General features: G+C 38.8%; 1 protein-coding gene across 2 annotated transcripts in view; it reads left to right on the forward strand.

The window, feature by feature from the left end:
- VPS13C (vacuolar protein sorting 13 homolog C) overlaps nucleotides 1–15,631 on the forward strand; it is a 212,683-nt gene that overhangs the window by 160,631 nt on the left and 36,421 nt on the right. For both annotated transcript variants that reach the window (XM_069980827.1, XM_069980821.1), the window contains 17 exons: nucleotides 117–209; nucleotides 537–902; nucleotides 1,047–1,136; nucleotides 1,246–1,401; nucleotides 1,487–1,751; nucleotides 1,843–2,003; nucleotides 3,744–3,865; nucleotides 6,865–7,162; nucleotides 7,516–7,905; nucleotides 8,874–8,978; nucleotides 9,230–9,394; nucleotides 10,014–10,142; nucleotides 11,012–11,145; nucleotides 11,966–12,092; nucleotides 13,609–13,844; nucleotides 14,819–14,960; nucleotides 15,214–15,348. In XM_069980827.1, the coding sequence (XP_069836928.1) occupies nucleotides 117–209; nucleotides 537–902; nucleotides 1,047–1,136; nucleotides 1,246–1,401; nucleotides 1,487–1,751; nucleotides 1,843–2,003; nucleotides 3,744–3,865; nucleotides 6,865–7,162; nucleotides 7,516–7,905; nucleotides 8,874–8,978; nucleotides 9,230–9,394; nucleotides 10,014–10,142; nucleotides 11,012–11,145; nucleotides 11,966–12,092; nucleotides 13,609–13,844; nucleotides 14,819–14,960; nucleotides 15,214–15,348 (3,114 nt within the window). The remainder of the gene's footprint in view (nucleotides 1–116; nucleotides 210–536; nucleotides 903–1,046; nucleotides 1,137–1,245; nucleotides 1,402–1,486; nucleotides 1,752–1,842; nucleotides 2,004–3,743; nucleotides 3,866–6,864; nucleotides 7,163–7,515; nucleotides 7,906–8,873; nucleotides 8,979–9,229; nucleotides 9,395–10,013; nucleotides 10,143–11,011; nucleotides 11,146–11,965; nucleotides 12,093–13,608; nucleotides 13,845–14,818; nucleotides 14,961–15,213; nucleotides 15,349–15,631) is intronic.

Here is a 15,631-nt window from a genome sequence, read left to right on the forward strand (position 1 = left end):
GATATAAAAAATATTGTGTTAGAACTTTTCAGACTGAAATGTTGTTAAATGTGTATTTTTTCTATTTCCTAGTAGAGATTACTCATACCTGACGTAATATTTTATTTTGTTCATAGGTAATACAACCCTGCTCCCTGCATTTAGAAAACACAACATCTATGACTGGTAGCCAGAATGGCAGCCTTAATGTAGAAGAAGTTGTAATAAAGGTACATTCATGTTTTGTTGGTTTTCCTCTCCTTGAAACTACAATGGAGAGAGCTGCACCTATAAACTATCACCTATCTGCTTTCTCGAAATTCTGTATGTTCATTGTAGAAGGAAAGAATAAACCCAACTACTGTTTTATGCAACAGTTTTTTGTTTCCTTGTTTCAGTTTGCTAAAAGTAACTTTAGATTTATATACTAAATAATAAGAAAGAAAAAATGGATTAGGTGACACGTTCCCATTAAGTATGCTTCTCCATGACTGGGGCGGTGTCCCTTTCTTTATATAAATGTTGTGTATTTCATAATTGTTTGTTATTCCTTTCAGATTTCTCCCATCATTTTAAACACTGTCCTGACCATCATGGCAGCTCTAAAACCAAAGCCCAAGGACAGTGAAGAAAAAGGGAATTTAGTTACATGCAGTAACATATGGGACACAAGGACTACTGACAGCTACAGCAGCTGGTTCCTGGGAGTGGATTCTGCCCATGAGGCAACTGAGTGCTTTCAGAACCTAGAGTGCTCCACAAAGGAAGAAAACTTTGATCTAGTAGTTAAAGCAGTGCAGGTGACACTGGAGTGCGGTCTGGGACACCGCACAGTGCCATTGCTACTAGTGGAATCTACCCTGACAGGAGGTGTAAAAAATTGGTCCTCTTATATGAGTGTGACAGCTGATACTACACTTGAGGTACTCTCATAAGCATTCAGATTTTAGGAAGAAAATGAACCTGCTTTAGTTCCATTGTTACAATTGCATTTCTTTAGTTCTAGTTGTATTTACCCTTTTATTGGTTAAAAATATAAATACATTTCTTACCTTCCAATTGCACAGGTTCATTATTATAATGAGTTGTATGCTGTCTGGGAACCCCTTATTGAACGAGTAGACAATGGAAAACGTCGGTGGAATCTAAAACTTGAGGTTAGACAGCTCAGACTTGTCTGATTTTGTTTGTTTTCTTTACATCTCATATTTGTTTTTTTTCACTAGTTGTTTATAATGGTAATGTATTCTGTTTCTTTGTGGTAAGATGAAGAACAACCCAGTTCAGGACAAAAGCCTTCTTCCTGGTGATGACTTCATAGTAGTACCAGAGCCCCAGTCTGCCATTAATATTACGTCTAAGGACACTATGAATATCACCATCTCTAAATGTACTCTGGGAGTTTTCAGCAATCTTGCAAAGGTAATAAAAATTGATATTATAGATGAGTAAGCTAAAATAACAAATTGCCAGTTTTCTAAAATTGCTGTTGCTTTTTTTTCCCTAGGCCTTTTCTGAAGGTACTGCTTCTGCGTTTGACTATTCATTAAAGGACCGGGCCCCTTTAATAGTCAAAAATGCACTTGGTGTCCCCTTTATACTTCAGCATGGTGCAAATCTACGGCTGTTTGGATCTTCAACTGAAGAGCCCATACATAAGGTGAATGAAGGACAGTGTTTGGAGCTGGAATTTTCATCTGTAAAGCCTTTGTACCATGGGAGGTTATCAGCACTGCATCGGCAGGAAAGCAGTCTTTTTACTCTTGGCATAGGTAGTGTTTTTTAAGTTGTATATTTGTTGTATGTGTGTTGTTTGAGAAAATCCTTTGATAATTGTTCTCTGATGTTCATTTCCTTTTGTAGTGCCAGAGGGATACACTGAGATTACTAATATCCCAGTTACCAAGCCAGCCAGGCGCCTTTATAATGTGCGCAGTCCCGCAGAACAGAGTTGTGTCTCCATCATTGTACAGATAGATGCCAGTGAGGGAAACAAAGTTCTTTTCATTAGGTCTCCACTTCAGGTTGGTGTCACTTTTCATTCTTAATGTTGGATTATAATAATTTTAGAAATGTATATTTGAAATTTTCTAGGAAATGTCCCCAAAATGACATACAAATACCTATTTATATGTAAATATGCAAGCACCCTTTTGTAAAAAAAGGGGAAAAAACAAGTGGTTAATGTGTACATGAACATGATCTTATTCAAGTGACCGTGCTCCTTATTTTAGGCTATGTTCACACACAGTATTTTTGCTCAGTATTATTTAACCAAAACCAGGATTAAAAAAAGGTTATGTTCACACACTATTGAAATTTAGTGGATGGCCACCATTTAATGGCAAATAATTGTGGTTATTTTAAAACTATTTTATCCACTAAATTTTAAGTGTGTGAACATAGCTTTTTTGTGTTTTAAATCCACTCCTGGTTTTGGTTAAAAAATACTGAGCAAAAATACAGCTGACACTTTAATATATAAGCAAATCATTAATAAAATGTTCAATGGTTCAAATAGGGCATTAAACTTGATAGCCAAAAAGGAAAATATGCCCTATTTGAAACATAACTTTGTTTCATAACTTTACGGTTTGCAGCCTGTTTCCCAAAGTAAGTTGCCAGAAGTGTTTTAAGGGGCGATAATAAATTCAGATATGCCCTTGGCTATGTTAACACAATGTTAAAAAAAAATCCCCACACATATCACTGCAGTTTTGTAGGGGTGATCACAATGTCAGAAGCTCATCCACAGATATGGAAAGTATTTAACTTTTTACACTCCCTTGTCCTGTTTGTATGACCTGACACTTTTATTTGCACTGCAGCCTCTAGTGATCATGTGATGGGGACTAGAGGTTTCAGCACAGCTGAAAAACAGCCAGAAGTGGTAAGGGGCGATGTTATGCATCCCCACTTAACTACTTTCCTCGCTGGGCTAGATAAAGTTTGCTGCTGAGTATTAGCCATCAAAAGAGTTACATGATGATTGCCACTTAAAACGACCCTGTACCCACAATCTGCCTCCCCAAACCGCCTGTACCTTTGGATAGCTGCTTTTAATCCAAGATCTGTCCTGGGGTCTGTTTGGCAGGTGATGTAGTTATTGTCCTAAAAAACAACTTTTAAACTTGCTGCCCTGTGTCAAATTGGCGTGGCCTACAATACCTATGCCCTAGGATTGAGACGCCCTACAAAGCAGCAAGTCAGAGAATCATTAAGACCATTTCCACAAAACCATGGGGCTGCACGTTAATCCCCACATATATCACTGCAGCTTTGTAGGAGAGATACATAACGCCTTACACTCTATAGGCTGGGCATATAAGCCCCAGATTTATCAAATGGTGTAAAATATACACTTGTGTAAACTGTCCACAGCAACCAATCACAGCTCCTCTTTCATTTTACCAGAGCTGAAAGCCGAGCTGGGATTGGTTGCTGTGGGCAGTTTACACCAGTCTATATTTTACACCCTTTGATAAATCTCACCCATGGAGTGTAAAACTTGCAGGTTTGCTGAAACTTTTGCTACCCATTGAAGTCATTGAGTGGCATATCTGCTGTAGATTTCAGTCATTATCCGCTGTGTGTTAAATCTGCTAAAATTATATATTACGTACTGTATATCTTTGACAGTGAAATCATTAATTTAAAGATGTCAAAGTAACATGGTTTACTTTTTGGCAGCATGGTTTAGGAATATCGCTCATCATATAGCCTTGTCTTGATTTATACAATCTGAATTTATTTAATTATTTCAGATCAAGAACCATTTCTCTGTTCCATTCAATGTCTATAAGTTTGTGGCAAATGCTAAGTTACTAGAATGTATTGGAGTTTGTAAACCAGATGAGGAGTTCCATGTTCCGCTACATTCTTACAGGTATGTTTTAGATTAGGTTTTGTTTTGGGGTTAAATGGTTAAAGCTCCTAAATCCTTTAATTAGGAAAGTGTGTGATACCGAGTGCACTAGTTAAAATCTATAAGCTACTAGCTTTTCAAATAATATTAGATGCAGAAAAAATGTGTATGAGTACCTGTCAGCATTTTTTTTATATCTACTGCTTTACATTATGTATATTTTACAATCGTTAGTAAAGCTGCGCTAACATTTTATGACAAACCAGTGTTTCCTCTACGGTAAATGGGTTATGCCAAGATTTACAGTTCTCAACTTCCCATAGGATCGGCGATAACTAGCTGATGAAGGGGTCTCTGACCTCTGGGATCCCCACCAATTAGGAGAATTTAAATCCTTTGGCCCCCAAGTGAATGGAGTGGCATTGCATATTTCTCATAAACCACCTTATTCAGTGTTTTTGGGACTTTTAAACATTGCCAAGTGTTGTACTCAGCTGTGTTTTGTAAGTCTTGTGAGCAGTAAATGGTGCGTTGACCAAGCATCCATTCATTTAAGGGACTTCCATTCTTGTTATTATTCTCATGTAGCCTTCAGCTGTCTAGTAAGCTAGTTATCACCCATCCTGTGGATAAATAACCACTTTCAATTTTGGGATAATCTCTGTTAAAGTTGTTGGTGGCAGGTTCTTCCAAAAAATGGACGCCCCCCCCCCCCCCCCCCCCCCCCCCCCGGTAAATAAATACTGTATTTATTTCAGACATGTAAAAGGTTTTTCTTAAATTAATGGCTCAAAGCATTATTTCATGTGGTGCTTTTCGACCAGTCAGGCCAGGACATGCTCTAGTTATATCATTTTGTCCTTTCAACAGCTTTGTGCAGCATGTGTTGTGGAGGAGGTGCAGTAATGTTAGCATCTTATGTATGTTTTTTATTAGAGAGGTTTGTCTTGTTACAAATCTACTTTTAGGTACATAACTTTTTTTCTTTAACGTTGGCTGCTCAGAAACCAATGAGGGGATCTTGGTGGCACAGTTCTTTTCTCAACGCTGCCCAGTTCCCATGCTTGGCGCTGTTCTCTTCTCATGTACCAGCAGGATGCTATGCACTAGAGGCAGGCCCAGCACCCCTCAGTGTGACAATATCCCCTCTCCTCTGTGACGCGCCTCCATTAGAAACAACAGGGTCGCATCACAGAGGGGAAGGGATACTGTCACAGTGGGGGACACCGGGCCCGACTCCAGTGCATAGAGCCCAGCCAGTGCACTAGAAGAGAATGGTGTGAGTGCAATAACCGGGCAGTGTTTTTAAAAAGAACCACGCCACTGGGGTCCCCGCTCCGTCGTGAACGGGTAATTAAAAAAAAAAAAAAAAAAAGAATAAGAACGGTACATTCACTTTAAAGCATACTTTTTATGTAGTGTTTCACATGTGTTTTCTTCTTTTAGGTAGTTTCACCAGAGCAGCCATTCAAGTTCTTACATATTTTTAAAGATTTATTTTTTTTCTTCCTTCACTTTGCTATCTATATTATGAAATAATCCTTTAAATATTGTAGTATTAATTGTCACCACTAGGTTTAAAGGGTTACTTTGTCCGAACATCATTTTTTAATTATACACACCGCGGCCCCAAGTTATATAGCTGCAATGAGACTGCAGTACTAGCCGGATGATCTTCATTTCTGAATAACTGGGATGCAGGCACTGCTCCACACAATGGAGTTAACTAACAGGTTGTCTGCCGCTATTCAATGAATAGCAGCTGCAGAAAACTGACAGGTCAGTTTTTTCATGTGGCCACATGGAATCCCATTCATTCAAATACAACGTATGTTTTGCATAAATCACGGCCAAATTGAAGCAACGGCCGTGGTTTATGTAAAACATACATTGTGTGAACATGGCCTTACAGTGGAAGGCAACACCATTAGATTCGATAGGACCAGTATAAGGGTACTATTACACGGAACGATAATTGGCCAAAACGGCCCTATCCGGCCGATTATCGTTCTGTGTAATAAACACAACGCTCATCCGATGACAACGATCATCGGCTGATCGTTGATATACGGTAGGTTTGGACCTATAATTGTCGGCCACTGACCGTGCACCACTACTTGTTATGGCGGGGCATGGCCGTCGACTGATGATTTGCAAAGTGAATACTTTACCTATCCATGGTCCAGGGCTCCTCCTGCGCTCTGTTTCTCCCCGGGTCCCGCCTGCTGCTGCTTCAGAGTGGCCTGTCTTAGCGGACAGGCTGCTCAGCCAATCACTGGGACCGCTGCAGCCAGTGATTGGCTGAGCAGCCTGTCAGTTAAGACAGGTCACTCTGAAGCTGCAGTGCGTGGGACCCAGGGAGAAGCGGACCGCAAGATGAGCCCTGGACCATGGATAGGTAATGTATGCCAGTTTAGCAAGGGCTGCAAGGACATCGGTAACTATGTCCATGCAACTCTTGTTAAACGATTATTGGGTCGTGTAACAGGCCCAAAAAACGAACGCCAATCTAGCAGATCGGCATCCGTTTACAGTTATTTTCGGGCCTCCATCGGCCCGTGTAATAACACCCTAAGACAATAGCAGTCCCTGTGGTGACAGAGTATGCTTGGTAATGTTTCCCAATTATCTCAGTGAGACAAGCCCTTTTGTTTTTTATGTTAATGGAGTTTGCTGTAAAGCACATCTCTAAGTGCTGGTAAAAACAGCTCAGGCATCATGGCAGCCCATATAATATTCTAAGAGAAGTTACAATTATAAAATAGAAACGAATTAAAAAAAAAAGAATATGTTTCAATATCTGGTATTAAAAAACAAATCTAGGCAATTCATTCCCTTTAGCATTACAGCAAGTCTCTTGCAAGTTCCCCAAATGGACTTAGCAAAGGCTGTAAGAAATCACTCACAGAGCTTTACTGCATTTGTATATGAATCCTGAACTTGTCTGTTGTGCTATGTTCAATTTCGTTTCCTTTTTTTTTTTTTTTTTTTTTTTTTTTCTGGCTCAATTACATTACAAGGTGCCAACTATTCTTGAAACCAGTGGGCTCACTAGCTGGGCAGTTTAAAGAGTCCACAACCTATATTATGTGGAAGGAAATGCTGCACAGGAGCAATGAAGTTCAGTGCACCCTTCAGTGTCCCTCCACGGAGATCAACTTTCTGCCTCTTATAGTGAATTGCACAGCAGTGCCTGATGAAATCAATTTTATCACCAGTCATGGGGAAAAGGATTGGGATCCAGCTTACATTGTTCATCTGTACCCCTCACTGACCATAAAGAACCTCCTACCATACTCCCTGCGATACCTACTTGAGGTAAGAGACTATACATTACTACAGATGATGTGTGATAACAGTAACTTTGATTATGAAATTTTTATAGACTATATACTTCAAGAAGGCAGTCCTTCTGTTCTAGTGAAATTCCAGGTTATAATCAGATTCCATACTGGAAATTGGTGCAGTCTGTCAGACTTTATTTTCACTGTATTATTCACACAATGATGGACATGTCTTTTTTATACCGTATTAACTATGTAACAATGATTGCTAATCCTGCATGTAGGCGATTCATTTTAACGTTTGTGTAAATCTTTAAAATGTTTATCACACTTCATCTTTGGCTTGAAATTATTTTAAATATCTTAAATATTTGTAATGCATTTCAGGGGGCAGCAGAAGCTCACACATTACCTGAGGGAAGCTCTTGTGATGTCCTGAATTCTCGAATCAGTGGTGAAATCATGGAGCTTGTCCTAATCAAATATCAGGGCAGAAACTGGAATGGTCACGTCAGGGTCCATGATGGTCTCCCTGAATTTTTCCCTATATGTTTCACAGCGGACACTTCTGAAGTTATGACGGTGGACCTCCATGTGCATGTAAAACGCATTGGAAACCGCATTGTGCTCTCTGTTTTTAGTCCATATTGGATTATTAATAAGACATCACGCATCTTACAGTACCGTGCAGAAGACATTCATGTTAAACACCCATCAGATTACAGAGATGTGATACTTTTCTCTTTCAAGAAGAAGAACATTTTCAGCAAAAACAAGGTGCAGCAGTCTGTTTTTTTATGAGTTTTAAGATCAGCTAAGCTGAGAATTACTCTTCCATCTGACATAAGTAGGGGGCTGGTAAAAAAAAGTGATCTGTACAGCATCACAGGAAAAGCTGACAACAGTAGATGGCAAAGACAATGGCAGCTCAGCCTCTTTATGGAATGACCTTAGCACAGGGCATGCTTACAGATGTGTCTCATACAAAAAAATAGGGTGGAGATTTTTATTGTTTCTTATGTTCATGAAGCTTGCTTTTTTTAATATACAGCATCACTCTTGTCATTAGTTTGGGTGGGGTATTGCAGCTCGGATCTATTGAAGTGAATAGAGCTGAGTTGTAATGCCACACACTATCCTGGATAACCCCTTTAAGCTTCTGGACAATTTAATTTTACAGATAGCTTTTCCCCCATAACTTAGAGGAGTTATACCCAAGACCTTAAAACTGCTTCTAGTGTATCAGAAATTATAGCAGTAGTCACACTTTGGTTTAGTTATATTCTTTGTTTTGTTGTGGTATCCATTTTTGCGAAACTGGCCATAAGAGGTGCTCTCAGGTGGTTTTCACTTAAAGAAGACCGTCCTGACCCTTCTGCATCAGAAAATACATGAAATAACAATTGTGGAGCAATTTTTCCTATCGCTCTTTATTGTGTCATATTACTAGAGATGTGTGAATAATTAACCAACTGGGTGTTACTGGTTGGCTAGTTGGTTACTGGTTGGTCTCCCTACACTGCCTGGCACTGTCCAACCAAAGGTAACCATGTTAGACAGTCTAGGGACACGTCCCAACCTGGTAACAACACAGCTAGAAGAATATATGTTTCATAATTATTGTTTCATGGAAGTACCTCCTTAACTTCTCAGTAACTCATGGTAAAACTTGATGATAATAACAAAATAACAATATTACAGGTAAAAACCTATGCCATACCGATACATTTTCTTGTTTATTACAGATCCAGTTGTGTATTTCCACAAGTTCATGGTCATCTGGATTTTCCCTGGATACGGTTGGAAGTTATGGTTGTGTGAAGTGTCCTGCTGGTAAAATGGAATATTTGGTACGTTTCTACTTTTGGATAGGACATGAACATTAATCAGTGGCTATTGTTCCCTATTCCCTTTTATAATTTTGTGCATTTTGATTTTTCAAACTGTTGTTGTGTTTTCTTTTCTTTATTTTAAAGAATTAATAAAAGTGGTGATACATTGCTAGGGAAGCAGATTGTCAGATTTCTTTCTTTTTTTTGTTTATTTCGGTGCTTTGTGACATAAAATGTGAAAGTAACTTTCTCTTGTTTCAAATGTTAAGGTTGGCGTGAACATTAAAATGAGCAGTTTTAATCTGACTCGGATTGTTACTTTGACTCCTTTCTACACTCTTGTCAACAAGTGTGGGCTGGAACTTGAAGTGGGAGAAATTGAAGCAGACGGGTCTTTGCCTGATCTGAAGTGGCATTATGTTGCATCCTCTGAGGTATGTATTTTTTTTCTTCATTTTCAGCAAATAAGCATATACATCTATATTGTGCACCATTTCCGTATTTTACCACATAGGCAGCTAGCTTATAATTACCGCTTAATAATAGTGTTTATATTGGACCAATATTTTCCTCAGAGCTTTACAAATGGTTAAATAGCAAACAAGCATTAGATAGTGTAAATACGCTGTATAATATAAATGTGTGTACTATAGCTATATATACACCAGCAATACCACTGCTTTTAGAGCAGAGCCATGGTCAGTAACCTAGACAACAAATTTACAACAATAGGACTGAAATAGTGGCATATCAGGAGAATGAGGCAAGTTTGCCAAATGAATGTATTTGCAAAAATATTTAACTTGACAAACCCTACAGGTTTAACTGCACTGTAAAAGAATGCCTGACATCAGCATGTACTATATATTGGGGTCCATCATTTAACTGGGAAAAATTTACAGAATTGTTAACAGATGTTGCTAATTGAACAAGTTGTAATAAAAATAAATCATGAAGGGCAAGATGTATTATTATACTGTATGATAAGATTGTATTGGTTAGCTGCCACTCTGTACCTGAATATTAAATGCTTTTATTATATTTTTGTTTCAGTGTGTGCCATTCTGGCCAGAAAATATCTCTCAGAAGCTTTGTGTTCGAGTGATTGGCTGTGCAGGAACATCAAAACCCTTTTTCTTCAACAAACAGGATAATGGCACCCTGCTGGTTATTGAGAGCATGGTACGTTGAGTGAAAGTACACTAAATAGCCAAATATAGTGAACACGTGACTGTCACACGTATGTGAGCTTTTTAGGCATCCAAATAGAGTTGGGTCCCCTTTTGGAGCTATAATTGCCTCCACTTGCCCTCCATTTCATCCCATAGTTTTTTAGCTGTTTAGAGGTTAGGGCTGTGTACAGTCAAGTTCTTCCACATCAAACTCCTCAAATGCCTATGCCTTTTATAGATCTCAATTTTTGAGGCACAGTCATTTTGGGACCATTAAGGTATGTATGATATAGAATTAACATTACCCTTCACCTGAAATTAGAGACAAAACATAAACTGTGGAAATCTCCCTCATGTAATAACTATTATTCCATGACAGAGGCAGAAAAACTTTTTGTTTTGAAGACCCCAAAATAGGAAAGAATGAAGACTAAAAAAAAATCATCTGAAACTGATAAAGCAAGACCTACCATATAAAAGTCACAAAGCTGCTGGAGACTGTAAATTACTTTCAGTAGTACAGTACATACTCAGACCAGACACCATTTGGTGTCTAAAAGAGCATCTTATCCTGTGACAGGTCGAGAGCAGTGGAGTACTACACTCTACTATGGGGAGGTGCTGCTAGACAACCAATCAGTGCATGTACTTAAAGTGCAGTATTACAGGGCTTTTATCAGTGAAGTGTCAACTCTGATTAGGCGGACTTTACAGCAAGTCATTAGAGATGAGTGAATTTATGGTAAAAGACCAACATTGTATGTGAAGTCTGGTTTTAAGATGGTGGTCCAGAAAAGACCATTGTATATGGAAAATATTGTAACTTGAGAGTCCACGGTACACATAGCTATTATTACAATATGTTGTTTATATTTCCAGAATACAGGACTTCTTGTGGATGTCAGTATCTCAGATCACTCAATAGTAATTAAATTCTCTGATTACTATGAAGGAGCCGCACCAGCATTGATCATGAACCACACACCTCGAACTAAACTGACATATAGTCAGAGGTAGGACTAATAAATTGCTTGCTGCATTGATCACATTTTAGAGATTGATGATTTCTCATACGGCTGGTTTCACACAGTGAAAATTAGAATCAGAAAATGACAGGTGTATTTCAAGGCAGAAGCAATTCTGAAATTTTTTTGTTTGTTTTTCATTTGCAAGCGTTTTTGGAGTTTATTTGAAGCTTCTTTTAATGCATAAATCAAAGTATATTTTATGTGTATTAGGACTGTTTTTACTGCTTTAACTGATGTCAGTGAAAACATTGAAGACATGTGAAGAAATGCACATGTTGCTTTATTGTGTTTGTTTTTTTCTTTGCATACTGAATATGAGCATCATTACTATAATGACATTTATTTCCCATTGAAATCAGGGGGACATGGTTTTGTAGGCATAGTGCACATATTTTTAGATCAGAATACTCCTATAGTTCTAGATTTATCAAAGTGTTTAAAATAGAAACTAATATAAACTGCCCATAACATCCAATGACCGCTCAGTTCTGGTAAAATGTAACCTGTGGAGCTGTGATTGGTCGCTGTGGGCAGTTTACATTGGTTTCTATTTTACTCCCATTGATAAATCTGGGCCTTATTTTGCTCCAGAATACATATGAAAAGACATCATGTGATCATAGTTTCTGTGGTGCTTTTCTACTGCAGTTTACATACATGTAGGCATGGTTAAAAATACTGCACTTTTTCTTTGTCTTTTTTTTTTTTCTTTTTGTAAAAAGAAAAAAAAAATACTCCCATACACCCATAAAGTTTGTTTTCTTCCTATATAATTTTGCTTCTTAAAATACTGAATACCTTATAGTGGCACTGAAGAGGAAAAGGTACTTTTACCTGGAGAAACAAGACTGTTTGCATGGGCGGATCCCACAGGCACCAAAAAACTGATATGGACTTACGGCCAGAACAATGGGGAGCTTGACCTACTGAAGGTAAATGAGCTAACTCATATTAATTTACAGCCATTCAGAGGCCTATTTTTTTTGTTTTTTTTCCCATTTTAGTTCCTTTTTTTTCCTCAGCAATATGGTGCTAAAAGTGCCTTGCACAGCATGAAATTTAAATACGACCCTTCATTAAATGTGTTTCTTAACTATTTTGCATCTAAAGAAATGCTTTTTCCCTAGACACACTCGGAAAATAGGTTCAGGTATATTTTTATCTCTACGAATTAAAATAGCAGGACATTACAGTGTCCCATGATCAACAAAGAAACATTTTCTATTTTTAACAATAGGCTTAAAAGTCTAAGTTTCATTTCAGGTGACTTTTAACAATAAGCTGTTCTGTGTACTGTATGTACATGAGGAGCAGCACTATAGCTGGCCATTATTAAGGGGGCCATGCACCTTCAATAATTGGGAGCTGAACAATCAACTGACTGCCGGTTATCTCTCTTGTCTTGTGCCCGTCCTCCTCCTCCATCTCCCTCCACCATTCACCCCTTCTGTAGACTTATGGCTGGCTCAGGGATCAGATTACAAGTTGCAGCCGGTAAACGTAATTAATAAGCTTATTTGCAAATGGATGCCAGTTTAGCAGAAAACAGACAGATAGTGGAATAGTGATTGATAACAGAAGGCATTTCTGCTTTATTTCCTGATATCTTACAAAGTTTTTTATATTTTCCTGTATTGATCTGTGATAAGTTTGCTGAAATGACTGATCCTAAGTGTCTTTTTACATTACACAGTCTTTGGCCGGCCACGGCTGCAAACAAGCGGTTATCAGAGGGATCAGCAATAAATAATTTATGTGAAGATTACTTGTTATCTGTAAGGGTGCCTTCACACACACCGGATCCGCAGCGAAATCCACTGCGGATTCAGTGTCAGTTCATCCCTATCAGAATACATACTCGCAGCTGGATTGACATCCCGCTGCGAGTATGTAAGTTAACCCCCCGCCGGCCAGAGCATACACCACCTCCTCCCCACTCCGGCTTGCTTTGGGGGTTCCCGGCGTCTGCTTGTCCCTCTCAGCCAATCAGTGCGCTGCACCACCGCAGCCACTAATTGGCTGAGCGGGACGTCCAGCCGAGAACCCTCAAAGCAAGCCGGAGCAGGAAACATGTAATGTATGCTCCGGCTGGCGGGGGGTTAACTTACATACTGGCACTCACCGTGTGGAGCTGGGTCAAGTACGGTACAAGTTTTTCATGCTACAAATTCAGACGTAGCTATATTCTGTAATTTATGTTGCACTTTAAATTTCCTTTCTTTGGAATGCTGTAATCTGCTCCTATTGGATTTGCTTCTTTACTTATCTCAAAGATGACTGTATTATAAACTACTTGGCAGAGTTGTCTGTTATGTCCAGCACACTGTTCTAATGTAACATTTCCTGCAGTGTACATGTGTGTACATGAAGCTGTATGGGGTAAATAATTTATTTCAGATTATCTTACCTAAACTAAGAAAACAAAATACAACATTTACTTATTTTCAGGATGAAAGTGGTCAGTTTGCATACAGTCCTGAAATTCAGGTTCATTGGGTGTCATTCCTGGACGGACGCCAGAGAGTACTGCTTTTCACAGAAGATGTGGCTTTGGTGACCAAGGCACGCCAAGCTGAAGAAATGGAGCAACCAGACCAGGAAATAAATATATCAATTCATAGTTTGGGTCTTTCTCTGATTAACAACGAGGCGAAACAAGAAATATCTTACATAGGGATTACAAGGTAAATATTTTCATTAGTAATCCATATAGTGTCCCTTTTGATTTGTGTATAATATAAAAAGCTAAATTGCAACCAACATGAGAACATAAGAACGGTTTACTGTCCCAATTACAAACTGCACAACCTTTTAGAAAGCATATTCTAACAAATAATTTATAAAGTCACAAATTATTGTGCACTTTATACTAGATTTAAATGTATGATCTAGGGACAGCCAAATAAGCACCAGATTTACTTAAACTCTTATCAAAGTTTGGAGTCCCTATTACAAAACCAATTATCTGCCCAATCAGGCAGGTATCTCTTGCTCGTCAGCTCTTTGCCCACTTCTGACTTGTCATCATCATTATGGGGTTGTGGCATAAAGAAAAACTGATAAAATACGATGTGAACCACATACATGTATGTTAAAGCGAATGTACCACTAGGTACGTCGCTGGTGTGGGGATGCCGGTGATGCGGTCCTTTTTTGAACCTCCACCCAGTTCCTGCGCACAGTGTCAATCTATTCTTGAGCATTTAGCCCGCCCCAGAACACTGAGGAAAGGCTCGCCAGTCCCCAGTGTTACGATCTCCACCCCCCTCTGTGACGTGGCTACATTAAAATCAATAGAGTCACAGAGGGGAGGAGAGATCGTAACACGGGGGTCGGGCGGTGTTCCTGTCCCCAGTGCTTCATGCTGGGCTGGTGCTTAGCCTTTAAGTAACACCTTGTTCTTAACTTCTTAACTTTCTCTGGAGTTTCACGAGGTATCCAGACTTTTCTTTTAATTGAAGTAGTTCTGTTGAAGAATGAAATCAGAAAAATAAAATCTCAGTACTCACAGGACTAGTATGGAAATTGGTGTTGCAGAAGAGTATGGTCAAGGAAACATCTTATCATCAGTGTTCTACTGCGAGAAGATGATGTTTCACTACAGTACTACAGAAATTTTGTGCAATTAAAATGTTTTTTTTTTTGTTTTTTTTTGCAGCTCAGGTATAATCTGGGAGTTAATGCCAAAACGGAAGTGGAAACCATTTAACCAGAAACAGATTCTTCAACTTGAGCAAGCCTATGAGAAATATCTTACTGGAGAGCAATGCAGATGGACAAAATTCGATGTCAACTTTGAGGTGGGTATGGGATGCCTGGGTAAACATGTAGTATTTTTAGCCAAAACCAAGCGTGGGTCCAAAACATAGAAAAAGGGGCAAATCTATCTAGTCTCTATACAATCTGGTATTGTATTAGTTTCTCCGTATCGGTTACACTCTTAGTTTGAGCTACAAATACTGACCAAATTACTACATGTGAACCCAGTCTTACTTGTGGTGTCTGAATTCACTAAGGCACCTATTTATTAATCCATATCCTAATCTCATGTAGGTTAGCTTCAGTTGTATGGAAATGCGCTTGCCAATTAAGTGCAAAATCAGGAGAAGCTTCCTCTCTGGTATCAACATAGAACTTAAACAGTCTCCACATCAAAGAAGTTTACGGGCTCAACTATACTGGTTACAGGTAAAGTTAAAGAGAGAAATGTAAATTTTGTGTGCCATTTTAGCTTAAGACCTGTTGGCCAATGTTGGTTCAGCCTTGGCAATTTCTCCTGACTCCCCCATACATATGGAAGCCTGAATTACCATGTAGGTGTTCTGAATGGGGAGAGGGGAGTAAGCTTTTGCCTGGGATAAACATAAATCTATCCTAAGATAATAAGAATGAAAATACTAAATGGGCAGACTAGATAGACAAAGTGGTCTTTTTCTGCCAACAATCACGTATGTGTTTTTTTAAGAAAGCT

This window comes from Dendropsophus ebraccatus, chromosome 1 (genome assembly GCF_027789765.1).
Source record: "Dendropsophus ebraccatus isolate aDenEbr1 chromosome 1, aDenEbr1.pat, whole genome shotgun sequence".
NCBI classification, from domain to species: Eukaryota; Metazoa; Chordata; class Amphibia; order Anura; family Hylidae; genus Dendropsophus; species Dendropsophus ebraccatus.